This window comes from Dermacentor andersoni, chromosome 8 (assembly GCF_023375885.2).
Source record: "Dermacentor andersoni chromosome 8, qqDerAnde1_hic_scaffold, whole genome shotgun sequence".
NCBI lineage: Eukaryota > Metazoa > Arthropoda > Arachnida > Ixodida > Ixodidae > Dermacentor > Dermacentor andersoni.
This window is the reverse complement of record NC_092821.1, coordinates 81,719,890-81,746,560: the sequence shown is the minus strand read 5'-3', so window position 1 is coordinate 81,746,560 and position 26,671 is coordinate 81,719,890. Positions and strand designations below refer to the sequence as shown.

Sequence of the window (26,671 nt, the reverse complement as noted above, 5' to 3'; positions counted from 1 at the left end):
CAATTTCTGAAATTGCTTCATATAATGCGATAGATAGATAGATAGATAGATAGATAGATAGATAGATAGATAGATAGATAGATAGATAGATAGATAGATAGATAGATAGATAGATAGATAGATAGATAGATAGATAGATAGATAGATAGATAGATAGATAGATAGATAGATAGATAGATAGATAGATAGATAGATAGATAGATAGATAGATAGATAGATAGATAGATAGATAGATAGATAGATAGATAGATAGATAGATAGATAGATAGATAGATAGATAGATAGATAGATAGATAGATAGATAGATAGATAGATAGATAGATAGATAGATAGATAGATAGATAGATAGATAGATAGTAGGTTACCAATGCTTATCGCATAAGTAAGTTGTAAAAATACGACATAGAAGGGTCCAGTTTTTACTTTTTTCTCCTGCAGTTACTGTGTTGAGCTTCATTCCTGTAGTTACTACTATTTTTATGCGGGTTTGTTGCCGCCAGCCAACTCCCGGCCCACGCACCGTTGTTGGCGCGTGTCAAAATTAAAGGCTCATCATCGTCAACGGTTGCCACTGCTGCCTGCGCGTGAAGCCACGGGGTCTTTTCTCCTGCTGTCAGAAGAAGACTGCCTTCCAGCGTGTCCCCAAGCATTCTGTGGGCCATTCTTGGCATGTCCTCAAGCTGCGCGCCAGAGAATACCGTCGCCATGACATCATCAAAGCTCACGAGCCCAGCCGACAATGACCAGGAAAGTAAGGTACGCTTTCTGTCAGTCTTCATTGTACTGTTTCGTTTATTATGTGGGGGCTGGTAAATTGTGCCAGAAAACGCTAAGGCGGTCACCGAGAATTGATTGATTGATTGATTGATTGATTGATTGATTGATTGATTGATTGATTGATTGATTGATTGATTGATTGATTGATTGATTGATTGATTGATTGATTGATTTTATCGTTCCTGCTTTACGCGGATGCTGTAAAAGATGCCATAGTGGAGGACTCCGGATTCACCTTCACTATTTGGGATTCGTTAACGTGTAACCAAACCACTGCGCTTCCCCATTCCGCCAGTATTCCAATACTGCCACTGCCACTTCGAATTCAAGCAGCGAACTCATATTGAACAACGGCACATAAAATTAGCCACCTTCACTAAGCCACCGCCACGAATCAGCCGACGAAGAAACGTCAGCACGTACGCCGAGTCACGAGAGATGACACGAAGCGGCTGGTGGGATCGAGAACTGAGTCTAGCCTTGCCTTTACAGAAAGGTGCCCGTTATGCTTCGATTACATAGTAAATTTTATTCGCAGTGCCGCCTTTATATGCCTATTCCGACTCTAGGACAGAGAATAGGTTTTAAAGCGGTATTCCACGCACGAAGCTATTCACGCTCTATTCTCAGCAGAGCTATCGGTAACTGCAGGCTTACAGTTATCATAGGCTTGCAGCCATCATACCTGTGGGTATGTTGGTTGCGAAGTGCCTGCGAAGCAATGCTAATGAATCGAGCACGCCGCTCTTTTCGCCGCATCGACAGGGACAGGCGGAGGGGCAAAGCGACACTGCCCGCTTCCACAGCCGCGCTCACAAGCTGGCCACGCTCATCATGATGACCACGGGAAGCGCGAACGCGGCCATGTTTCCCATGATGGTCATCTTCTACGGAGGAGGTGGGTGCCACCACTCGCCACCACGTTCGGGCAAGCACCGAATTCATGCCGCATGAATTAAACGCCAATTGCAAAGAAAGTTCAGATTCGTTTAATTCTTTGAAGTGAGCAGTATATGTAACTGAAACAATCTTGGCAAAGCAGCTGGCCTACTAATTGCATAGCTTTGTTGTTAGCAGCCGTTAAATAGCACCTCTGCGGATGACGCGCGCACATGGTGGTTTTCTATATGACGCAAGTCCAAACACGCCGCCTCCGAGATGCTGCTCGGGAAGTAGTATTCTCGAGCAGCATATAAAACGCTATCATATGTACCGATAGTTGATTCGGCTCAGTTTTCTTTCCTCTCGCAGTCCCTGTTGGCTCAGGTGATTTGCTTCGGGTATGTGTACATTTTGTTATACAACTGATCATACCGGCCAAGTCGAAGAGCTACATTTAACCGATAAGCGGCCTGAGCTGCTATACTTCGCATATCGCGGTCATCCTAAATCGGGGCACTGACACAACCACCCACTTCGCGCACGCGCAGTGCCGTTCCTGCTGGCGTACCTTGTCGTGCTGGCGACCGTGGCGATGCCCATGCTGCAGCTGGAGAGCAACCTGGCCCAGTTCGCCGGAGACGGAAACTGCGGCGTCTTCAGCACCGTTCCGCTGTTCCTCGGTGAGCGCCGCAAGTAGAGAGTCGTGATTATCTCACATACAAACGTATAACCGTATTCGTGCAGAATTGTGCGTCACACGTAGATGATGCACATTCATGGCTTCCGGCTCCCGACCAAAAGAGAAGGAGCTGTTGATCCAGTGAGAAATAAAATCGGACCTATCGTTGCTTGGGGTCATTGTAGTCGACTGCAACAAGTTACAAAAGTTTGTGCACATTGACATTGAAGAAACCAACATTCTTGCTATACGTTTGTTCGATTCATTTATCTTTTACTGTACTATCGAGGTACTTCAAAACCTTGAGCAACTCTCCGACCAATCGTGACCGCGGGCATGGCATTACTAGTATTGACCTGCCGATCACAAGAATATGTTTTCATAAATTAAGGGGCTCACGAATTCAGTCCCTCTTGCCCTGTGACGCGCGTTTTAAGATTGTGTTTTAACGTCCAGCGACCCAATCAGTCAAAGTGCACATTTTGTGTTTCCCCGTTTGTAAATTTCGAAGGGCACCGCCGAATAATTTAGGCGATGCGTCGAATCGCGAGTGTGAAATTTTCGAGATATGCCAAATGGCCAAAATTTTTACTAAATCGACGAAATCTGAAACTGCAGTTTTCAAGCTACTGCTCTTCGCGGAAAAATTGGGCAGCGCATTGAGAAGCCATCTACCAATAAGTTCCATCAATTTTCTTTATCACGGTAACATTGGCAAGGTTGAATAAAAAAAAAATTATAACTACGACGGTGTGCATGTCAGGCAGGTAATAAATTAAGGTGATCCCACGCACTGTGGGAATCGATGTTATTCTAAGCAATGTGCAGGTAACTTGCAGGTAACTTGCAGGTAACTTCAGCAAAGCGCCGCCAACCGGACCAACGTGTTTGGGTTAGGCGGGCATTTGCGCGCGACACGAGGCAGCGTGACGACGGCTACAAGACGACGACGAGGCTGACGATGATCGTACATCGGCGACAGCGTGGTTTCTACTGTGGCCGTTTTACGCGATTTGATTACATACCGATTATTCGGGTCCCGCATTGTTTGTGCTAGGTACCAGACGGGCGTCAGGGAGAGCAACATAGATTGTGACGTCATCTGCGACTAAGTGTTCTGCAAGCTACGTTCGCGTCTACATGCAATGCAGCCTATGCAATAACGGCGATCGCATTTGTCCTCCGGCGAAAAAAAAAGCGTCATACACTGTTCGACCTGGGCCGATCATTAATGCAGTAAAATGTCGCACATCTTCAACACAGTGTTAGCTGCTACGATGAAAGTACTGGGGAATGTGGGCAAATCCAGAAGGCAGTGCAGTTGAACACACCATCTCAATGCACTACCTGTGGACAGGGAAGAATGCGAGACAACGAGACACACGCGCCAGACGTCTCAAAAAGAACTAAATCACTTACGAGCGAGAGGGGTATGTGGGCGAGGGTGGATAAAGAGTGCAAAATAAAAAAAAAAGGATTTTGCCTAATGAATAAAGCATGGAGCTGCTGCACTGAGAGACAGATCATCAATAAGGCAAGAATCATAAAAAAGGTTTGAAACGAGGCGAGGCAGGAGCCTACCTATCTACCACCAATTGTCTGGGATGATCCAAGAACACATTTCATGTAATGGTAGACACATAAAGGATAACGAAAAACACAAACTTGGGAGAAATATTTCGCCGTTTCGCCCGGAAGAGGAAACACCGATTGCGATAGCAAATTTGCGGACAGCTGTGCGAAATGCGAACTAGTTTTAGGGGCCCTATAAACTTGTAAAGATTCACTTACTAACTAAATTAACATAAATAGAAAGTGTAAGCGTGACTGAACGACGACGTAGGAAGAAGCAGGCACGCAGAGGCAGCGTTGTGTTTGTGAGTGTGATTCTTTCTATGTCTTCGTTCAGTCGCACTCACAAATTATATCATGGATTCAAACCAACCAGCCCGTCAACGTGTTTTAACTAAATTAACAAGCACGGTGTCTCGGGCGCAGAAGTGAACATTATCACACCTTGCTCGATAAGCGCGGAAACGCGCTGCGAAAATGCTGGAGCGAGGAATCGCGGCAGCAGCTGCGATCGAACTGACCCTTTTGCCATATGTCGCCTCGACGCGAACGAAACTTCGCAAGCACTGCGCATACGAAGCTACCGGCACTACGCGCACTCCGCAAATATTGCGGATCGCTGTGAAGATGAAGCCCGCCTGGGCGTGCACTTTGGCCACGTCGCCGATTGCTTTTAAGACACACGAGCACCGGCAACGCGTCCCTACGGCGCCCGCCAAGGGCGTCTACTATGCTGTCCGCCATTCGCGTGCCCAACGCCGTAATAGACGCCGCGGTTGTCTCCACTCTGTATGGAGTGGCGGGCGAGGAGGACATCGATGCGCCTTAGCAGCCGCCGGAGAAGAATGTCCTCTCCCCTCGCCTGACCACCCTGCCTCGCGCGCCACAGGAGAGGGTGCGCGTCCGAGCCGCGCTCCTCGCTTGCACACGCGAGATTGAACCGCGTTCGCCGGCTCGCCGTCGAACGCTTTCACTGACACATACAGCATACGGCGCGTGGCGACGGTTTTATCGTCCTTGCACCTTATACGCAACCTCACGGTGATGCCGACGCCGACGGCAGATATGCGTTTGGAGCGTCCACATAATTGCTATCGCAATAATAAATGCCTGAAGCCGCAAGAAAGAGCAGCCTCAATGGCACTGTGGGCTTCAAGAGAAATGCGAGGAACGGATGTTGGCAGGGCTGAGCCTGCTGGCCAGGACTTCGGAGCCGTGACTTCTCCGTTAGTTCAATCGACTATGCAAATTCTAATGTTAATGTCCTAACGTCAATGTCCGCGTCGCACTTCTTTAGTTTGAAGCTTTTCGCGTAATAGTGCCGGCGTCGTGGCGTCTTCTTCACACGACGCAGGCACGGGCTACGCGCTGACGTTCTACGTAGTCCTGCGCGTGGTCGCCGACTCGTTGCCCCTGTCCGACGTGCTCCTGCAGATGGCCGGTGTGGGAGGCTCCACCGTCCCGTGGAGCGGGTCCTGTCCCGGCGGGTGGACGGCGAACAACCGCACCTGTTACGCCATCAAACAGGGATCGGTGAGCACGCCTGTTGGCTCAGCTGTTCCCGAATGGCGCAGACGCTGCGTGCTTCAGACCCCGGGCAACAAAGAAACACCAGGCGTCCCTAGGGCGCCACGTCCGCGGCTGGCGATGGACACACCAGAGAAAACTATACACGGGGTGACCATTTCTAAGTTTTATGGCATTTTGGATTTATGGAATTTATGGAGTTTTATGGAATTATGGAGTTTTTTGCACAAAACGCCCTTTTCTGCATGAAAGCACAAAAGTAACTGGAACGCCCATGTGTTTCGTTGCACACTTTAGGAAATAACATCTCGAAACCAGTGTCATCCTGGAAAATTATTTGAAGTCGATGCCTCTTGCAAGTTCACCACCTACAATTTGCAAACTGCAATATGTGCCGTAATCTAATTAATTGATCATCATCATCATCACCCTGGTTATGCCAACTGCAGGGCAAAGGCCTCTCCCATACTTCTCCAACTACCCCGGTCATGTACGTCATGTAAGTTAATTAGTAATTTTTGTTGATTATTAGAATGGGTATTTCAATGTCCTTTGCAAGTAATGTCCGCCTCTCAGAACAAACCAGTGCAAGGACTAGAATTATGTTGTCGGCAGCAGGCGATTTTTTAAAATCCCGTGAAACGTAGAAATTATCACTGTATACGCAGATCCAGCGCACATTTTGAAATATGTGTACCCAAGCTATTGTGAAACGGTTACGCGCTGTAAAACTAAATGACATATTTACAGCAATCTTTATTGCCATCCCCGACAATATGTGATCTTTAGCGATGCTCATGTTCATGCTTATGCTCAAGATGCGATGCTTAAACAGGCTTGCTACCGGCGCGTTTGTGCGGCCGATACCCACGCAGTACTTGCCATATATCTTCTTTGGTCACCATGCTCGTGAAGCGCTATTTCCAGCCGCTGATTTTTCGGGTATGATACTTTTCCTTTGAATATAATGACGTGCCATTCAACGAGGCACCACACTGGAGTCCCGGTCATCCTGTTGGTGCAGTCTAAAACTATGCAACACGAAAACAGCGCTAACCGTAAGCATGCCACTACTTCCATTCACTTCACACGGGCTTTGCCAAACTGCGTATAACTAAGGCGGCGTCCCCAAAAGTAACTTAAGAAACTATGGCCCCCGTTTCGTAAGGTTCTCGCTACATGTCTTTCTCTTCTCTTCCAGGAGCTTTTTTTTTTGACTGGCAGTCACACTACGAAGTGGTAAACAAAATCGTACGATTCCGCAGTCACCGCAGTCGCCTGTGCTCTGGTGACTCGCGCAGGTCCCGTGCCGATTGTTGCGCGGTCGATTCGTGGACTCGTTCCGACGCGTGGCACTAGGTGAAGGCCTGCCTCTGCTGCGCGGCGACCACGTGGTGCTGGTGCCGTCCAAGTCCTACCACCACGACGCCGCCGGATGCATGCCCGACTTGTACACACAGGCGCCCACCTACGACTTGTAAGTGCCGAAACAAAAAACGGCCGATAATGTCACCGGTCCCCCCATGCCGTTACATTATTGCTTTACAGGTATAAGTGTTATGGCCGCACTCCTTCCAGCTGTCGAGGCACCTTTCGCAGATGTACTATATGGTTTCCTCATTGATGCGCAAGAATTAGTATAAATGAGACAATAATTTGCGGCAAGCTGTACATTCCTTTCAACTGTGTATACATTTTGACTGCAAGTACCGAGTACTATATACCTGAACTTCGGAGCACGCAACTGGCCAAAAAGCCTCGTCAGTGCTACGTCAGAACATCAGTGATGCTCGTGTCGGTACCCTCGACATGCAGTCAGCCCTCATTATTTAGTACAGCAAGCATATGAAGACAATGCTGCCAACGAAAGCTTTCCTATCATTGGTTTGCCGTTGGCGTCGCCGACGGACCAGCTCTCGCTGTATGTAATGTCGTGTTGAATGATTAGTCACGTGTATTCCGGGTGACAGCTAGTGTTTACGCCGAACTAGGGAACAATCGACGACAAATATCACATTATGACAAATTTCAAATCAACGTGCAACTTATGTTGCGCACGATTTGTGTGAAACGAAGCTTACAGGGGCGGGGTGGGCGAGTCAGAATTTTCCATGGTTTAAGCGAAGCTTCATTTCGGCAAAGTGCACAGCGTCAACTATGTAAATAGCAGTGCCACCACTGAGGCTAGTTATTTGCACATTGCATATGTTTAGCACAACTGGTGAGTTAAAACTTAAAAGAAGACACGGAAGTGAGCGCAAACAAATTATGGTTTTAGGAAACGCTAGTCTTGTATTTATATGTGCGGATGCCGACCACAGGCGTAACCCTTTCTCCAACAACCAGAAATTGATGCGCATACGCATATGTAAATACCAGAATAACTGCATGTCCTTTCCTAAATGAGCATTTGTTAGCTTGCATTCCTTCTAATTTCTTGTCCTATATTTTTTTTAATCTACAACTGTGCGGTTAATCACCTTCAATGATGGGACTGTCCAAGAATACTTTTGATTGAATTTATTCATTTATCCATTCTCCAATCCATGAATGTTCGTTTTCGCCCTTTATAACTCCTCGTAAACTAACTATACATTTATGTAATAGTTGTGAAACTATCGCGTGCTAAAGCACGTTTAGTGCACTCATTCGAGTGTTTCGCGGCCAGTCTGTTTATATGGAGTTCCGGAAAACCAGACCTTAATTATCCAAGCAGCAGGTAACGAAGAAGCCTAGAAGATTAAGTTTGGTTTATCAATAATTTTTCGTAATGCAAATATCCTTCATCCGCAACCGCCACAAGCATGAAAAAAAATTATGTAACGACTTTTTTAATATCGTCCAAAAGACCTCGTCTGGTCTTCATATATATCGAGTGCCAGAACTATGGCTCGGGCCTCGCAGTTTCCAGTAGTAACTGATAATAGCATCGACGCAATAGCGGCAATGAGCTGGCCATCGACATCGATAAGTGTTGAACAAATTTGTTCCGAAAAAGCGCCTCAAGTGGAACGAAGGTCACGTAATATTGTATTGTCGGCTGTGCGCCCATTGTGCTTTCCCGTGAAATAAGTTCCTTGCAATTTTTCTTCATATTCCAGGCAACTTCCTTTCCAGTATTCTTGCTTATTTATTTTTGCAGCCGATGTCAGCAGAGTTGGGCGGAGCCCACGTTCGACCACATCCGGGCCCAGCCTCTGCTCTCGATGGCCGCTATCTGGGTCCTCGTGTTCGCACTCGCCCACGGTGGTTTCATCAGGCTCAAGAACGTGCGTCACGAGTCCTTAATTTGAAACAATTCATAATTTATTGTGACTGGACCTCCATTCGGCGCACTTGCATTATTTTCCTGAAGTCAATCACAAAAGGAGCTTCCCACGAAAACTTCTGCGCACGTGTGACACGCTAGAAAGCGCTGTCGCCAAAGGAGTCGAGCAAAGGATGCCTGTGCGCGAGTGCCATAGTCGAGAGAGAGAATAAACGTCTTTATTATGTGGATGTAGCTTTCGAGAGGCGTCCTCATTCCAGAATGCCCTGAGCTCGAGCCGCGTCGTGGTCCCTCGCGACCAGCCGTTCTTGATCCTCGAGGTCGGAGCTGGCCAAGGCTCTCTCCCAAAGATCGTTGGTGTGATAAGCGTTAGAATGTTTTAGTGGTGCCAGTTTGCAACCCCCTACTATATGCCTAAACGATTCGCGTTCTTCGAAAAAGCGGCATTGCTGAAATAATTCTGTAAGGGCCATGTGGTGACTTCTTTTTGGTTGGGGGAACGTACTAACTAGTAGAGCTCGGAGGAATCTCTCCTGCTCTCTGCATGGTGGTGACTTGTGGGGGGGATGGCATTTTCTGCGGGTTAGCCTATAATGTTGCCTGATCTCTGGGTACGAGACTAGAGGGTGTATACGTTCGGACTCGGATTCCTCGACGTCTGTTCGGCGGGTCAAATCTCGAGCCACGATGTTGGCGATCTTGTTGTCCGGAATGCCGTGGTGAGCTGGCATCCTGATGATCATGACTGGTCCCGTTGGACGCTTTTGATTGACCATTCTGAGCATGTTGGTATCAATTTTGGCGCTAGCGAAGCTGCGCTTGTTTATCACTGTGACTTCAACTTCCCTTTGGGAGAGCGCAGGAGCTGTCGCCGCTTCCTCTGCTTGGAGGCGATTGTTTCGAGGAATGAAATGCTTCACCGATGTTATTTATTCACAATTATGGTGGCCGTTGCGACTGCTCCTCCCGGGGTCAGACGCTGCATCCTTGCATCCTGGAGATGGTTGACTCCCGTATTGCTTGAGCACGTCCCGGGCCCGCTACTTCCTTCACTGCATGCGATACACTGGGTGCACGTTGCGAGGTACTAGAGGCATGGTGACGTTGCTCCGGATGGCATGACGTAAGCTTAGTCTGAGGCGGCGGATGGCTAAGTAGGACAGAGAGCCCCAGGCGTGAGAGGATGGACCTCCCCGTTTCCTCGACCGCCAACTTTGTTCGCTGGTTCGACAGATGTGCCTCGAACAGCTCTTCGTCCGTAATGCGCAATCATAGGTGGAATAGGCATTCCGTAGACGTATTTTTCAACAGACCCATCATCTGCTTATACGCCTATCTGATCATTGTTCATTTCTAAACCAGCTTTCTCTACATAGATGGTGGCGTATTTCGCAGCAATTTGTAGTAGTAGTGCGATTTGCCTCTTATATTTCCGGTTTAATCGTTTCCTTTTCCAACGCTTCAGCAGGCTACGCCGGGCTTCCCACATGTGGAACAAGCTAGCGTCAATGCATAGAGTGCTGGCGGATGCTTATAGTAATTTGGTCTCTGCCTTCACATCGTGGTGAAGCTCTGTGATCGAGACTTGAATGCACTGATGCTGTTGGCAGTGTTGATTTGTAGGTTATTATGCCATCGTCGAAATCGGTGCGAATCTTCGGTATCCGAGTGATGAAGAGAGCTCAGCTTTGTGGGCTCCAGTTCGACTAAAAAGCCGGTGATTTGCAGCATCCTTAGAGCGTGCCCTTACCTGGAGCTTTTTCTTACGCCAACAAAAGGATCTTGCACCACTTTGTTCAGAATGGCTCTAGCTATTTGTGTGACAAAGACAATCTGCACTGTCGCAAGGATTCGGTCACGGCACCTACGCGGTGTCAGTCTTCAATGTCAGTCTGCGATGTGTCAATCATATGTATGAAGGGTGCGCTGGGATAAAGCGCTGTACGAAGGTCGGGCTTAAAAGAACGAGTTGGGTCATCATTTAGATGCCGGGAAAATCGCAATACAGGTTAGTCGACCACTACTGAAAAATAATTCGCTCCCCACAGTCTAGTTCAAACCAGCCTCGAAATCCATCTTTTCGAAAACAAACACCCACGTTAGCAAAAAGGCTTCTCTTCATATACTGGCAACATTCGTGGACTTTCTAAAGATTCATCAGCTACCAAACCAATATTTTCATTGTCGCTCTGCGTGCTTATCTTACGGACCCTATTCGTTCACGCTTCCGCGTTTCGTGCAGTTCTTCTATGTGATGCTGGGCCTACACGTTACAACCGCCATCATGCTGCTACTACGGGCCTTGGCCTTGGAAGGTGCCATCAGAGGACTCCACGCGTTCGCCTACGCAGACTGGAGCCACGTAGTCAGCGTGGAGGCAAGCAGTTCTGTTTCATACACTGCCAAGCTGCGATGTAGAGATGTCGCTACCTGTATATATTTAGTATAGAAAAACGATTCCAGACCGATGCAGAGTCTGATAGACAGGTCAACCAGACACGCGTCCGATTTTCTACCCTCCACATGTGGAGAAGGGGTTAAGGGGTGGAGAGGGATAAATGAAGAACAGATAACACTGAGGGTGCTACGTCAGCCAAAGGTGCACATCGGCACCACCGTTATACACTGAGGTCTGTAGAGATCCGTTTCTGAGTTTTATGTATTGGTTCTTGCTATGGGGGCTGTGTCACATGCAGAACATGTGTGAGGTCCGTGCTAAGATACACGGACACTGCTGCGGTTGCTGCAGGTTGAAGAGTTTACGGATCGTAAGAGCTGCCTGTGCAGGTATAAACAATCACTGCTTTTTGCGCCGGATGTTGAAGAGTTGAGATGGATTAGCAGCCCATAGTGTAACTGAACTTGACAGGTTAAGTTGCAAGCCGATTTGACAAAACCTAACGACGTAAGGGTTAAATAAGAGACATGATACCTGTAAAAGCGATTCAAAATTTAATAACTCAAAATTGGGTCCTAATTGATCTCACTTTGTTGTCTTAGCTTTCGTATACGTAGAGCTAGCGCTTTCAGTAACGTGTCGGCCAAGCTTACCAAGAGGAAGGGTGGTGTGTTGGTCATGAGCCCACGTGCAGATTTTTGCGTACACTACAGTGGCATAAGCTCACACAAAGCTAATAATACAAAGAAACAATTATAAACACGTCACTTGAGTATAACATATGCTATATCACCCCTTACAAATACATGTTTCCTCTCCAATTAAAACGACTGCTGTATGCTACAGCTAATGATACCCTCAGCTGCAAATTATCGTTTCTCAAGTAGCTTCTCACTAAACAGACATCTGAGAGCTCTCATGTGTTGCGAGTTTCTTAGCCAGAAAGATGGTAGAAGTTATTTCGATGGCTTGACAAAGGCGACAATGAACATATAGGACATATTCGCTCGAAATTTTTTCATTGACATGCGTCTGAATGAACAACGCGAGAGAACTAGAACAACTATCACACCTCCAAAGGCGATATTTATTGCTCCGTGCGCAAGGCTTTCCAAACGCAGATTACAATCTACAACTATGTTCCTCGACAGAATTACAGGTATTGGTATTGGTAATCATGCGCAGAAACGTGCAAATTCTATCACACAGTGTCTCCTGACTTTTCATTGTGTCATTGTCAAAATAAGTAAACACTAAAATAAAATAGTGCTATACACTTTTGTTGTCCAATTCCTCTTCGACAACTAACCCTTCCGGGGACAAACTCGTAGGTGTTAAATAGGTCTAAAAAATGTTTCTTGCGTCTTCAAAAAGAGTAAAAATAAAAATCACTGTGCCCACCACAGTACCTCTCAGCAGTTCTAAATCATCGCCGACATAATCTGAAAACTCCACGAAAATTTCGCGTCCATCTGTCGCTATTTTCAGATCTATGGATATCATAATGCCGGTTTTTTGAGTGCGATGATGAATGTGTCCTACAGTGTGGCAGATAAGTTGGAGTGTTAAAGGTGGATGCCCCTTTCAAAAGTGACCCCAAAAAAGCGGCACAAATAAATAAATGCTGGCCCAAAGCAAGCTTAATATGCTTTATAGGGGATATCACGAGAGTCATCAATTATTGGAAAAATTTTATAACGTGATAAGTATGTAAGCATACCTTGCACACTTTCTTTGTGGTACTTTGATATCGATAATGGTAGAATGGATACTGAAAAAAAGAACACTGAGAAAGAAATTGCTATACAATACGCCGTCATGCTCTGAAAAATGTAATGAGGATAGACTTTGGCTTGCTTTTATCACACATGTAAAGGAAGGATCCCGTTAATGATCCAGCATCCAGTTAAGGATCCAGCGAGAATGCCACATTCCAGAAGTACTCATCACTGTTAGAATAGAAAAATTGCATTTCATTTATCAACAATGTTTGAACAGAGATCATCACAAGAAACTACGACAAGGTTCACAATAACTGCAACCAATTCGTCGAAAAGAACAGTTCAGTGTTTTTTGTGTGTATGTGAACCATAAGGACTGATAAATAACTTATTGATTGATTGATTGATTGATTGATTGATTAATTGATTGATTGATTGATTGATTGATTGATTGATTGATTGATTGATTGATTGATTGATTGATTGATTGATTCGTTAATCGGTTAATTCCAGGTGCCCTTATACATGTGGCAAGCTCAAATGTTAGCTAGATGTTATTGGTAAACCCACAGGCAGAACGCTTACTTTCAACTGAGGCTACTGTCATCCCAGGTGGCTATGTTCTTGCTTCCCTTTAATGGTGCTAGCTTCGTTGTGGTTCAGTCATATCAACGCGTGCAGAAGCACGGTAAGTGTGTATAGAACGGGTTTAATGAATAGGAGTACCTCCAATACAGCTGTACCTTCAAAAAAATTATGAACATGAAAACAAGATTTAGTAATCATTTTTTAAACGAACAATCGCAGTAAATCAAAAACAGGTGAGCTTAATCACTTCTACCACGAACGTTTTTTGTGGACAGTGTGTCTGCTATGCAGATTAGCGACCTCGAGTCCTGCATAGCCCAATTTCCAACGCGTTCCATATGTGAAAACATACAAGCAACAAATTAACATTTGAGTCTTAGTTTCGCCTTCCGAGCGGCAGCCCCACCACAACGTGTACAGCGGTAACGATACAAAAAATTTGGTGTGCTCAATTTATCAAAACTGGTAAACATATTCTGCATGAAACACTACCACCTACCAAATATAGTCAGATAAAAATGTTTTTCTAGCGTTTTATTCACTGCTGTAATTATCGCAAATGTCGCCCTCCTTCAAGGTTTTCTGAATAATGCAAATCCGATAAAAACAATAGCAGCAGTCTGCGCCCTAAACCTAATCGAATGATCTTAGGAAAATTATAAATTTGGATTTTCCACCGCTGAAATGGCACCCTTATGGTGAATAGAGGTGGTAGTGCGACACCACAATCACGCAATGGATCCTGCGATCGCATACCCTGAACATAAAGCTTATCCTTAAACTTGCACGCCTTCCATTATGGGAAGAGCTCGTTTGTTTTTTGATTTTATATGTGTGGCCTTACGGCTACATGTACAACATTGCCAGCTTTCTTTATGATATGGAGGTTCGGATATTAGAAGGTTAACAGTTGACCCAGTGAGGCAGCTATTATCTTCATTTCCCCAATGCGATTGTGACTTTGTACTGTGTTTACCTCACGTCTAATATCGTTGCCCTGGAATGTGAATGCGCAGATGTGGTCCCAGGCCCTGTACACGTGCCTTGAAAGCGTGGGCATCACGGGAACCATCTACTTGAGCGTCCAGAGGTTCAACTCCTTCAAGAACAACTTCCACGAGTGAGCTACCCTAGCACACTGACAGCGACGATATTCGCGTTTGTGATACCAACACAATGCCGTATATAGTTGATACGTCGGGCTCGAGGCGTGACATCACTGCTCTCAGGACGAAACGCCTCGCGTGTATAGGTGTCTTCCAAGCGCACGCGTCGTCCGAAATTGCCTCACCAAGGCGGAAAGCCCATGCGCTCGAAAAACTATACCCGCGAAGCTTAGGAAGTTGGCCTTCTTATATAATAAGGTAACCACGAGCCGGACCGGAAGCGGCGATTTCCTTTAGATGACGCGATGACGCGCAGGCCTCGTCTTGGGAAGTGTAGCCTTATATTTTACTCCAGTACGCAAAACAGTCGCCATGATGAACAGTACAATTAAATGCAGGCTGCTAACTAGCACCGCTGACCCGCTTGTCACAGAGACGTGATGGCTGTACTCGTGGCTGACGCCGCCTCCAAGGGCATCGGCACCTTAATGGCCTTCCTCTACCTCGGCTACTTGTCCGCCAGCATGGGCATGGATGTCAGGATGCTCATTGACTACGGTACGTAGTCTTGCGTTGTCGTTTATTTAAGGCCCTAACTGCGGTGCTTCCGAAGTTCGGAAAGCACACGTTTCTTTCCTAAAGGTTCTGCTCCTAAAGGTCCTTATTAAACACCATATAGAAGCTGTTCTACTAGAAGACGATAAAAGTCTTGAATGCTTGTGCATAAAAATTACGTGTTGGGGTCACAAATTCCTTTTGTACGCAATTTACAGACCTCCCGACGCATCACCTGAATATCTAGTCAAGCTACAAGAAAGCATGTCCCAATTCTAGTCAAACAAATTGTTACTTGTGGGTGACCTGAACTTACCTGACGTCATTTGGGAGCGTTTGCAAGCACTTTCATGGAACAATAAACATTTAAACAGCATGCTTAACATAATGCTAACGCATGACCTAATTCAAGTCGTTCAGGAACCCACACGTGTGCAAGGACCTTGCCGATCTTTGCTTGATCTGGTATTTTTGCCCAGAATGTTAACTGAATATACCGTTGCAGTTGTAGAAGGTATATCTGATCATCTACTTGTCAGTATCGATATATCCATAGTCTCTTCCACCCCATCTGAAAAACCTGTGAAGCGTTCCTTCAAGGACTACTCACGCGCAAATGATGCAGCCATAATAGAACATATGGAAACATGTCTCACCGATTTTAACGACAGTGATGTGACAGCACTCTGGCACCATTTTAAGAACATGTGTAAGTTCTGTATTGATAAATTTGTGCCTGATAAATACAAACTAGTCCGCAAACAAACACCGTGGATGACACGTGATATTATCCATATGACCCGCAAGATAAAAAGGTTAAAGAAAACGCGATTACAACCTGATCGAGTTAAAGAAATGAAAGAAAACCTTGCGCGTGCAGTATGCACCTCGAAGGAACACTATTTCAATATAGTACTACCAAACTTTATTGTTGAACAGCCCGAAAAGTTCTGGAATTACTTGAGCGAAAAAAAGAAGCCAGTAGCACAAATCTGCATCGATGGTTCAATCATTACCGATCACAGGGAAATTGCGAGTCACTTCAATTATTATTTTCATAGTGTATTTTCTAACTCTGGCATTAGTTCATCTACAGACAAAACGTTTCACCCATCCGAAGCTAATTTTATTTCATACCCTGGCATAGTTTCGATGCTAGTTAACTTAAAAACTAAATCTTCTTGCGGTCCTGACAACCTTCCGAACATTTTTTTGAAACGTTATGCTGAAACTATTGCAAGGTTCCTTCTTATTATATTTCATGCTTCGTTGCTTGCTGGAAAATTACCGGATGACTGGAGGGTAGCCAGAGTTGTACCCGTATTCAAGAAGGGCGACTGTTCATTGTTAGAAAATTACCGGCCAATATCATTGACATCCTCATGTTGCAAACTAATTGAACATATTATTGGCAATCAGATTAACGAATTTCTAGATAAACATTCAATACTGTCTAATTTTCAACACGGATTTAGAAAAGGCTATTCAACAGTTACACAACTTGTCACCGTAATTCATTCACTCGCCTCATGCCTCGATAAAAATGGTCAAATTGACGTCGTATTTTTTGATTTTAGCAAAGCCTTTGATACAGTTCCACATGACAAATTAATACTAAAACTTAGACATCTTGAGCTCCCTGAAATATTAATCGCATGGATAACAAACTACCTAACAAATCGCCGCCAGTTCGTGGAAATTAATCAGCAAGTCTGGCTGTCTTCCGGTCACCTCGGGAGTTCCTCAAGGAAGTGTCCTAGGGCCGCTGCTCTTTTTACTCTATATAAATGATATTACTACTTCAATCCATCCCAGCTTGCAAATTAGGCTGTTTGCTGAGGACTGTGTGCTTTTTAGGGAAATCACTTCAACCAATGACCAAACTGATTTAAATGCTTCTCTAGCTGGCATTACTGATTGGTGCAAAACATGGGGAATGCGGCTTAACGCTGAAAAGACGGTCTTTCTTCGCTTCACTCGTCAAAAAGCTCCACTAACCTTTAGTTACACGTTAGGTTCGTTGGCCTTGAAGGAAGTAACAAAATATAAGTATTTGGGCGTCACAATTACTAACAACTTATCGTGGAATTTACACATTGATAATATCTGTTCTTCAGCCTTGCGTAAATTATACTTTTTGCGACATAAACTTAGAAATTCCCCACTTAATGTAAAACTGCTTGCTTATTATTCATTAATTATACCTAAACTTGAATATGCATGTGTTGTTTGGGACCCGCTTACTAAACAAACCATTAAATGTCTCGAAAGGGTACAGAAAAAAGCCGTACGATTCATATATTCTAAGTTCTCTCGCTATGATTCCCCCTCACGAATAATGCATGATAATGGCATCGAAGTCCTTCAGCACAGAAGGCAACACTTAAGAATTCGATTTCTTACCATGCTTATTAATGGAGACTTATCAATTAATCCTGCATCGTATCTTTTCAGTACAACGTCTAGGCTTACTCGACACCATCATCCGAATTCACTAACACCTTATTTTGCACGGACGGATGTATTCAAGTATTCTTTTTTTCCCCGAACTATAACAGACTGGAATAACTCGTTGTTGCCTGTTTCAATTGTTTGACTCATTGTGTTACTGTTGTGTCTTACCACCTTACTTGATTGAATAATGCATTGTAATATTGTTGTGTTTAACCACCCTGCTTGGACCTGTTTTAGGTCTGCAGTATGAAATAAATAAAATAAAATAAATAAAATATATATATGCAGTCACCTTCCAAACAACGGCACAAAAGAAATGGTGCTACACGTTCAAAAGCTGCGCAGTAGGCTATGAGGGACGTCGTGGTGGGTGTCTCCGGATTAACTTTTGGTACCTGTGGTTCTGGGACTAATCCTCTAAAAAATACATACGTTCAAAAGGTAATGAAGAATTATGTTTCATCTCTCATACAGGAACCGAACGCCTTTTGTGTCTTTTAAGCTTTTATAGCTGTGATCGATGTCCGCATTTATATAAACGGCTGTGCCATGATTACTCCCCGAGGAGACGAGCTTTAGTTAAGCCCCAGATTTCAGTTGTTTCCTTTAGGTGCAACTAATACTTTGCCAGTGTTCTAAAATTCCGGTCCTCATAAGAATGCAGGTGCCGTGGTAGCGATTTCCTTTCGTTCTTTTTTTTTTTCATTTCTCCGTCCTTGTCATGATCTCCCTCAAACACCATTACCTTCCCCAATCCCCCTCCCTACAGTGTTGCATGCTTGCAGATATACACACGACCATGTGGATAATGCCAATGTGGCGTTATCCACACCCCGGCAAATACGAACACGCCGCCCAAAAATGACCTACTACATTTGTTATTCCCGACCACAAAATGCAATATCAGAATAAACAAAAGCGTGAACCAGTTGAGAACGACTAGAATATGCTTTTGCGTTTCGAGATTCAGCGAACCGACCACGCCCACAGCAGGGATCACACTCGAGAGCCAGCCCCACAAGCGATGATGAAGAAGAACCCCATATGAACCCCACATCATGATGATCATGTACAGATGACAAAGAATAGCTTATAAATTCCCACAATATATATATATATATATATATATATATATATATATATATATATATATATATATATATATATATATATATATATACACTGACGTTTCGAGACGCATTGTAAAGACTAGCGTTTCGGCAACAGAGTTCATCACTCTGGCGCATTGTTTTTGTCAACATCATAACTTCATTCTTTCGCCTTATTTATATTTTGTATTTTCTCTACCTTCCTTGCTTTTCATTTTTTTTTCGTTTCCTTTTCAAGTTATTTTATTTATTCTTTTCTTCAATTTTTTTCTACTTTATACATAAACACTGACGTTTCGACACGTATCGAGCCCACAGCGGTATGTGCCATTGAGCTTGAACCCTTTCTGCATAATCACCCGGATTGGCCCACATGATTATTTGTTTTTTGTCAGCATCCCGGACTCATTTTCTTCCAGATCCTGCCATAGACAGATTATCTGCAAAACTTAAAACATATCTATAAAAATGTATTCAGGGCACCTCCACCATAAGAACCGTTTAATGTCAACGATGAGTACCTGCTGAATGCCCCTCATTTATCTTGATGACTAACACAGGGTCCAGCTTCATCGTGAGCATCACGCCGCAAGCCGTGAGCCTAGCTCCTGACCCGGAGATCTGGAGCCAAGTGCACCTCCTGTGGCTGCTCTCAACGATCTTGCCGAAGTTCGTGAGTGCACTTCAGAGCCTGCGCCACCTATGTTCTCGTCACCGCCGCTCAGGAGTGTAGAAGCATACATGTACACTTCTCCTTTATGACTTCTCTTTTAGGGACTTCTACAAAGCTTTTCACAAGGTATAACTTAAACTGCTTCTGTACCCGCTGCACCGGCTTAACATAGACCTTAAACTGCTCACATGGCCTAGAATTATTTCCTACACACCGTTCCTAATCTGTGTCGGCGAACAATGTAGACTAGTAGCACACATGGGGCGCTATAAGGTAAGCCTTTTTGAAGTCTGTTTTTAATCAGCCCTCATGACGTCAAGCTTACGCAACTGCCGACGCAAGCATCGAGTGGTGACCCGCTACGTTGTGCGAAGCAGTCAAATGCTTTCCTAGTTTATAGGAAGTCACTTTTGTTTGGTTTCAAAACGATTAGCGCTGCCTATCACCACAGCTTTTTCTTATCTACTTCGCTGACAAAAGGCAAGGAGCACGCATCAGTGAGGCTTTGGTAGGACCTAGCTAGTGCTGTGAAAGTAGGTAACCGTGTGCGGAGGGTTGGTGCCGGCATCTGGCACTGGCCCACCTCCGCATGCTTAGCTTGCTGTGGTTGGTCGAAGATTGCGGCGGCGTGCAACGGAAGGTTAGAAAGGCCGCTGAAACCGATCCTTAGCGAGGACGAATTGGCGCAGCGATGTCGCAAACGTGCCGTAAGGCCTTCACAACGTGAAATCGTCCGGCAACAACGTTTAATATACGAAAATAAATTCATCATTCCCGGTACCTTCCAGTACCCAGTGTCCGAACGATCAGTAGGTAGCTATCTTCTATTCCTATCAGAATGGAGCAGTCTCCCACTATTCTGAAAAAAAAAAAAACATTCACCTTTGTTCGGCATAATAATGAATCCTTATTGCGCATACGTCACTTCGCCGTTTTCAGTTTTTGTATTTTTGCAACATCGCGCGGCAAACCAGCGAAATGGGCACAGCCCGAAATTTGTTTACCAGTGGCGGCGGGCTAATGTCAGAAGAAGGAGAAGTGGCAATAATTATTTTTGTTTGTTCGCTCTAATCATGCATAATCAATGTGTACATGTCTTAACAGATGGAAAGTTTTCGCGGTTTTCGTGACATCGCGTGAGAGACAGGCGAATTGGGACTGGCCCGAAAAAATTCGACCGATCGTGGAAGGCTGTTTGCATCAATGAACAGAAATAGTTGGGAATGGATGGATAGACTGATGGATGGATATTATGAGCGTCCCCTTTGGAACGGGATGTGGGTTGCGCCACCAAGCTCTTGCTACTATAGTGCCTAATAGCCTACGTAGGTTAAACAATGAAAAAAGGAAAAAAAACACTCTGAACTACCACGCCCAAATGTTCTGATCCCCTATTGCGAACTGTGCTTTTGTACGTCTCCGTCTTTTGTCGTTTCTCTACTTTTCTTCCACCAATCCTCCAGTCGCCTCTTACTAATGTCTATTGCGGACATGTTTGCTTTACCACTGCTCCCTCTGAACCCAAGGGCTTCAAGGAGGCCAGTGGTGCCTAAATCGACCGCTGGGTAGACGTCTTCACATTCTAATAAAACATGCTCCATAGCTTCCCTAGCTTTACCGAAGCAAGCACATGCTTCTTCCTTCTTATATCTCGCTTTATAGGTGCGTGTTCTAAGGCATCCCGATCTCGCTTCGAAAAGTAATGAGCTTCCCTTTGAGTTATCATAAATGGTTTCTTTTCTGATTTCGTTTTTTCTTCTTAAGTAGTTACTCATGGCAGGTTTCTTTTCCATTGCCGCCACCCATGAGATTAATTCAGCCTCTTTGACTTTCCGCTTGACCTTCTTTGTTGCTATGTTGTCCACCCTACAGGCGGCATACTTGCTGGTAAGCTTCCTAGTTCTTTTCCTCCACTGTGAATCAATGTTTTTCCTGTACAGATACCTGAACCCTCTCCCAGCCCATTTACTTTCTTCCATATTCCTCAGCCGTTCTTTATACTCAATTTTACTGCGAGCTTCCCTCACTTCAAAACTAGTCCAGCCCATATCACCCTGCAAAGCTTCATTTGTAGTCGTCGCGTGAGCGCCCAATGCGAGGCGACCCACTGACCTTTGGTTCCCGTCGAGTCCTGATTGTACCCCTGATTTAAAGCAAACAACCGCATTTCCAAAAGTAAGTCCTGGAACCATTACCCCTTTCCACATACCTCGGAGGACCTCGTACCTATTGTATCCCCATAGCGCTCTGTGCTTCATTATGGCTGCATTTCTCTTCCGCTTTACTGTTATGCTTTTTCCCTGTGTTTCCATATAACCATTGCCTTTGTTTATCCATATACCAAGGTATTTATATTCTGTTACCCGAGGTATTTCATGGCCCTGTATCTCCACTGTCTGTTCACTGTTTTCATTGAATACCATAACACCTGATTTTCTAACACTAAATTTCAAACCTAAATTGTTGCCTTCCTGTCCACAGATATTAGCCAGACGTTGCAAATCACTTTGATTGTTAGCTAGCAACACAATGTCGTCCGCATAAAATAAACGTGGGAGTTGCTGCTCTATTACTGTACCCGCCTGTTTGTATGAGAGATTAAACCCGATATTACTTCCTTCTAGAACTCTCTCCATCCTCACCATGTACATCATAAACAGCAGCGGGGATAAAGGGCACTCCTGCCTCAGTACCTTGTTGTTATCAACTTTCTTCTCGCTCTTCAGTCCTTCCCATTCAGCGCGAACGCATTTTCTAGGCAAATCTCTCTTAAAAGCTGTGGACAATGGTCGCCTAAGCCTTGCCCTTCCAGAATATCCCACAAAATGTTGCAGTCTACATTGTCATACACCCCTATAATGTCCAAAAAGGACACACAAAGCACTCTGCTTTCTACTCTTGATATTTCATTACACTGAGTAAGAACAAATAAGTTATCATCCAAACGCCTACCTCTTCTGAAGCCGTTCTGAAGTTCTCCCAAAATGCCATTATTCTCTGCCCATGCTTGAAGCTTTAATTTGATTGCCTGCATTGCTAGCCTGTATATTACCGATGTAATGGTCAACGGTCTATACGAGTGAATTCTGTCTTTCTCCCCCTTACCTTCATAAAAAATAAATTCATTCTACTTTGTCGCCAACTGTCTGGTATTCGTCTATCTTTTAACGTTTTTTTTCCACTGCTTTCACCAGAGCTTCCTTACTTTTTGGTCCTAGTTCGTTTATCAGCCTAACGGGAACCTGGTCTAGCCCTGTGGCTGTGCGCTTAGGAGTTTTCTCTTCCGCTTTCTTCCAGTTTAAATTTGTCAGCACCAGCTCCTTTTCCACTTGGGTCTCTTTCATGCTCTTTTTTTCATCAAGTACAACCTCGTCATTGACTTGGAAAGATTCGGCTGTTGGTTTTCGGATGTAATTTATGGCCGCTTCTCCTTCCAGTCTGTTTTCATCTTCGTCTAGGATATGTTGTTGTATTGTTGACTTCCTGCCTAATAATTTTATGTGATTCCAAAATATTCTAGGTGCGGTCTTCTTTTTCTCACGTATTTCTGACAACCAACGTTCACTTTCACCTTTTAATTTTGCTTGCACCAGTATTTAAACCACAGACTTTTTCTCCCGGTATGTTTCCCATTTACTGCTTACTTCATCCTGTGGCAACTGCGCCTTCTTTGCCTGCCTGTGCTCTCGAGATGCTTTCTGTCGTTCGGCCATCGCTTCTCGTATCTCCTTGTTCCACCAGCTTTTCGGTTTCTTTTTTCCTTTCCAACGAACATGTTGTTTCTCTTTCCGTATTTCTGTCGTTAATACACTTAGAAGCTCACCATATTCCCACTCCTTACTTGGGCACTTGCCAAGTTCTTCCTCAACTCTAGTGACTATATTTGCTATTTGTTCAGCGTTCAAATTTGGACTGGCCATTGGGCTTTCCTTGCTCTTTCCCAACTACATATCCCATTTTCAAAATGATGCGTTTATGGGAATACCTTTGCGTTATAGCGCCCCTACTGTCCGATTTTGGATACATCTGTGTAGATGTATATCTTCCACATATCTTCCATGAAATCAATCCTTGACCTGTCAACCCTTACACAACGTCGTAAGTTATCTCGTTTGTGCATTTGATATACCATATTTCATGATCCTCACACGCGCACTGAGTTTATATCGCCTACGCAACGATATTTCTTCTGCCTCAGATCATGCACAAAAAACATCACATCACAGACCACCAACCTGATCAAGAATGCCTTAGGTAGCCTTGCATAATTAGAATTGTAAATTTTTAAGCCGAAAGCCTTAGATCCTTAAGCTTCAAGGTCGCGTTGTGAGGTACAGAAAATATCACGCGACTCAAGGAAGGCCTGAAACAAACCAAAGCATGACCAGTCATGTATAAGAGATGAATAATGATCAGCAAGAGTAATTATGATAGCTTGGGGATTAGATTAGGGTGGATTAGGGTGGTTTCATATCTATTAAAGTCGATTGAGGTGTATAAAGGGGAATAACGTGAATTAGGGCGGATTAAAATGTAGAAGGAGGATTAAGGTGAATTAGGGTGAATTAACTTAGGCTTTAATAGGCTTTCGCCTTCGCGTCTCTTAGGCGATAGCTAAGGACACCTGGGTTTTTTTATGCTTTATTTTTATTGCCTAATCATTTGTACCCAACTCCTCTTTCTGCTGCCTTTGGACCTTAGGGTATGTTAATAAATAAATGAATTAGTTTCCCCACTCTGCAGACGGACGTATATGAATGGCAAGAATATCGACCATTACAAAATGTTGTCCGTTAATGTTTTACTCTATTTAATGTGTCTGTGTGCGTGCGGGCTTGTGCTTCTGCTTCCGGTAATCCGCCACGTACCGTTCCTCTGTGCAGCTGATTGTCCCCGACATCATCATCGAGGCGCTGTCGGCGCCGTACCCGTTGATCCTGCGGCACCGCACAGCGGCGCACTTCATGATCTGCAGCCTAATGTTCATCATAAGCGTCGCGGGATGCAGCAGTGTGAGTGCAGCACGTAGTAACACCCAAAAAAAAAAGACAATCAGCCGGGTGCCCAACTTCTCAAGGGATTTAGTTTATTCGGGAATCGCAGAGAGAGCACAGGTTGCCTGGTGTACTATTCTGGAGATATGGTCAAATTCCGCCATGGGGTCGACTTGGGCAATGGCTTTATTTTGAGCCATTCACAATAGCCTCTGGTCGGCTCAAAATGTCGGCGTTACCGAATTTGACAGCGTGGCGGATTCTGAATGTCCAGAATAGCAACCCAGGAACCCAAGTCAAGGAGTTTTAGAAATAGCGGTGCCACAATAAATGGACGAAATCCCCCGGGCGTAAAAAAATATGCAGGCAGAGTTTGGGCTCCTGCCCATTCTAAGTCCCCGGAATACGCGATTTATAAGAAATCTCCAGATTACCAGGCCAGGCTGCAAGGTTTTCCCCGGAAATGGGCCACCTGAAAACTGGGCTTGCAATATCTCACCTTAATCACTTAAGCTTCCCCTTATAGGGACACTTCCGTTGTGTGATAAGAAGCCTTTGCCGCGTTCGGTTATTTCTTTATGCACAGGGCGGCGCCAGCGTTGTCTCCGTGTTGGCCCACACACAAGGCCAGGGCTTCCGCCTCCTGATGGTAGCGCTTGAGTCGGTGGTCATCCTTCAGTTCTACGGTGAGCGAGCGTAACCTGCTAGGTTCACGTGCTTTTTGTCGCACTTGGAACTATATAAAGTACTATAGTAGACTTCAAAACTCATAAAGGACAGCTGTACCAATGCAAAACATTTCCGACATCGTGGCCCAAAATATGACGTGGTGTTCAACCTGCGAGTAGAGAAATATCTTAACGGACGTAAAGGACGTCGCACGGGAGCCCGAACGTGGCGCCTGCGACGATGGGAAACGAACTTGGTTATTACATGTCCTTCGAGATGGAGCGGCGTGCGCGCTTATGATGATCCTCCGAGAAATAGTTAATATCTCAGCGTTTCCAAAATGAAACCTCTCATCTACCATAGTCGTCATGTGCATCATAGGCAGCCCGTTTGTGTTGGCTGTTCAAGTTGCTTATAATTTTAAAGCAAACAATGCGGCGATGCTCTTATATTTGAGTACAGTGGTCGTTGCGCATTGTCTTTATTTTCTCAGATATTTTAAGTGAGCTATGGAAGACTGCGCATTGCTGCTCCTTGAGCTGGATTATTTGAAGAAGTAGCCTCGTTCAGTAGCACTGCTTCACTTTTTACCCGCAGGAACTGGTCTGTTATGAAAATACTGAACAAAGCTGCTCTTCCGGCTTTTAGTTAAAACTTCAACATGGGTTTTTTTTTTTTTAATCATTCACCAAGCCAGCTAGGAAAGTGCTGAGTGAACGTTCGCTGCTTCCAGGGCTGCCACCGGAACTGAATTTCGTTATAACCTGCGCAATTCAACTCTATAGCTCCAGATGCCTTGAAATTTCACTGTCTGTGCCGATCGATGCTTTTGCGGGGCACCATGCATTGCACACTCGAATACGTATATTTCATTTCCACAGGTGCGCGAAGGCTGTCCATCGATGAGCACGCCATGACCAATCGTGATCCGAGCACTTTCGTCAAGATCTGCTGGACGTCGGTCGTTCCGCTCGTCGTCGCTGTGAGTATGCAGGTCACAGAGACGAAGGCAGTCGTGTCGAGAACTCGAAGGCCCTCTGGTTTTTCGGCGCACTCACACAGTTGCCACACTCTCCAATCCAAAAACAGACGAACTTCGCTGTGCTTCCAGCCACCCTCGACACAGGCGCCCTCTGTAAAAGCGTCTTACGAAAGCGTACTCGAGCAGCAAGCGAGCGGCACTGCAATACTTCCTGTGTCAAAAAATTTGCGATTGCTGTCGATGGCACAGTAATTGGTGACTTCAGAGCCAGTGAAAAAAGTTGTATAGGCCACATCGGGATTTCGCGGAAGATGGTAGCATCGGCTATGGTAAAAGCCCATATTGATAAAGCCTTCTTTCCCATATATGAGAGTGGTTCGTACGAACAGGAGCCGACCAATCACGACAGTATTCATATTGTTCCCGTTAGTGTTCATCCTGTGCATGAACGAAGACGTTGCACCAAAACAATGGCGACAAAGTTGTAACTTATATATACTAAAGGCGGCTGACCAACGACAAAGTCTTTACGAACGAAAACCTTTGCGAAATTTAGCCCCATGATCTTTTAGCGCAGATGCTGACGCCGCCATAGTCAGTTGCTTCGAAGCTGCTGGGCACTGAGGGCCGGGGATCGATTGTTGTATTCATATAGGAGGTTGTGGCCAAGTACTGCACGCGGATGGCCAATCCTGCTCTGGTGAGGGAGTGTTACCG

General features: G+C 45.0%; 2 protein-coding genes across 2 annotated transcripts; both read left to right on the top strand.

The window, feature by feature from the left end:
* The first annotated feature begins 705 nt into the window (after positions 1-705).
* LOC140212975 (uncharacterized) lies at positions 706-8,730 on the top strand. The gene is made up of 6 exons (XM_072284097.1): positions 706-756; positions 1,543-1,675; positions 2,208-2,339; positions 5,265-5,443; positions 6,739-6,914; positions 8,580-8,730. Exons 1-6 carry the CDS (start codon positions 706-708, stop codon positions 8,728-8,730), a joined length of 822 nt encoding a protein of 273 aa, XP_072140198.1.
* Positions 8,731-10,989: 2,259 nt separating this feature from the next.
* On the top strand, positions 10,990-26,549 carry LOC126538686 (sodium-dependent dopamine transporter-like). Its single transcript, XM_055074956.2, has 8 exons — positions 10,990-11,082; positions 14,429-14,532; positions 14,952-15,076; positions 19,197-19,309; positions 24,193-24,321; positions 24,890-24,989; positions 25,854-25,954; positions 26,532-26,549. Exons 1-8 carry the CDS (start codon positions 10,990-10,992, stop codon positions 26,547-26,549), a joined length of 783 nt encoding a protein of 260 aa, XP_054930931.2.
* Positions 26,550-26,671: the final 122 nt, after the last annotated feature.

What these genes read in the sequence shown, in the direction of transcription:
- LOC126538686 (XM_055074956.2), top strand. Translation starts at nt 10,990, where the DNA reads ATGCTGCTACTACGGGCCTTGGCCTTGGAAGGTGCCATCAGAGGACTC. An exon ending in TTCAAGAACAACTTCCACGA is followed by an intron (nt 14,533 to 14,951) that starts GTGAGCTACCCT and finishes CGCTTGTCACAG; the next exon opens with AGACGTGATGGCTGTACTCG. An exon ending in CAGGATGCTCATTGACTACG is followed by an intron (nt 15,077 to 19,196) that starts GTACGTAGTCTT and finishes TGACTAACACAG; the next exon opens with GGTCCAGCTTCATCGTGAGC.
- LOC140212975 (XM_072284097.1), top strand. Translation starts at nt 706, where the DNA reads ATGACATCATCAAAGCTCACGAGCCCAGCCGACAATGACCAGGAAAGT. An exon ending in ACAATGACCAGGAAAGTAAG is followed by an intron (nt 757 to 1,542) that starts GTACGCTTTCTG and finishes CCGCATCGACAG; the next exon opens with GGACAGGCGGAGGGGCAAAG. An exon ending in GGTCATCTTCTACGGAGGAG is followed by an intron (nt 1,676 to 2,207) that starts GTGGGTGCCACC and finishes GCGCACGCGCAG; the next exon opens with TGCCGTTCCTGCTGGCGTAC.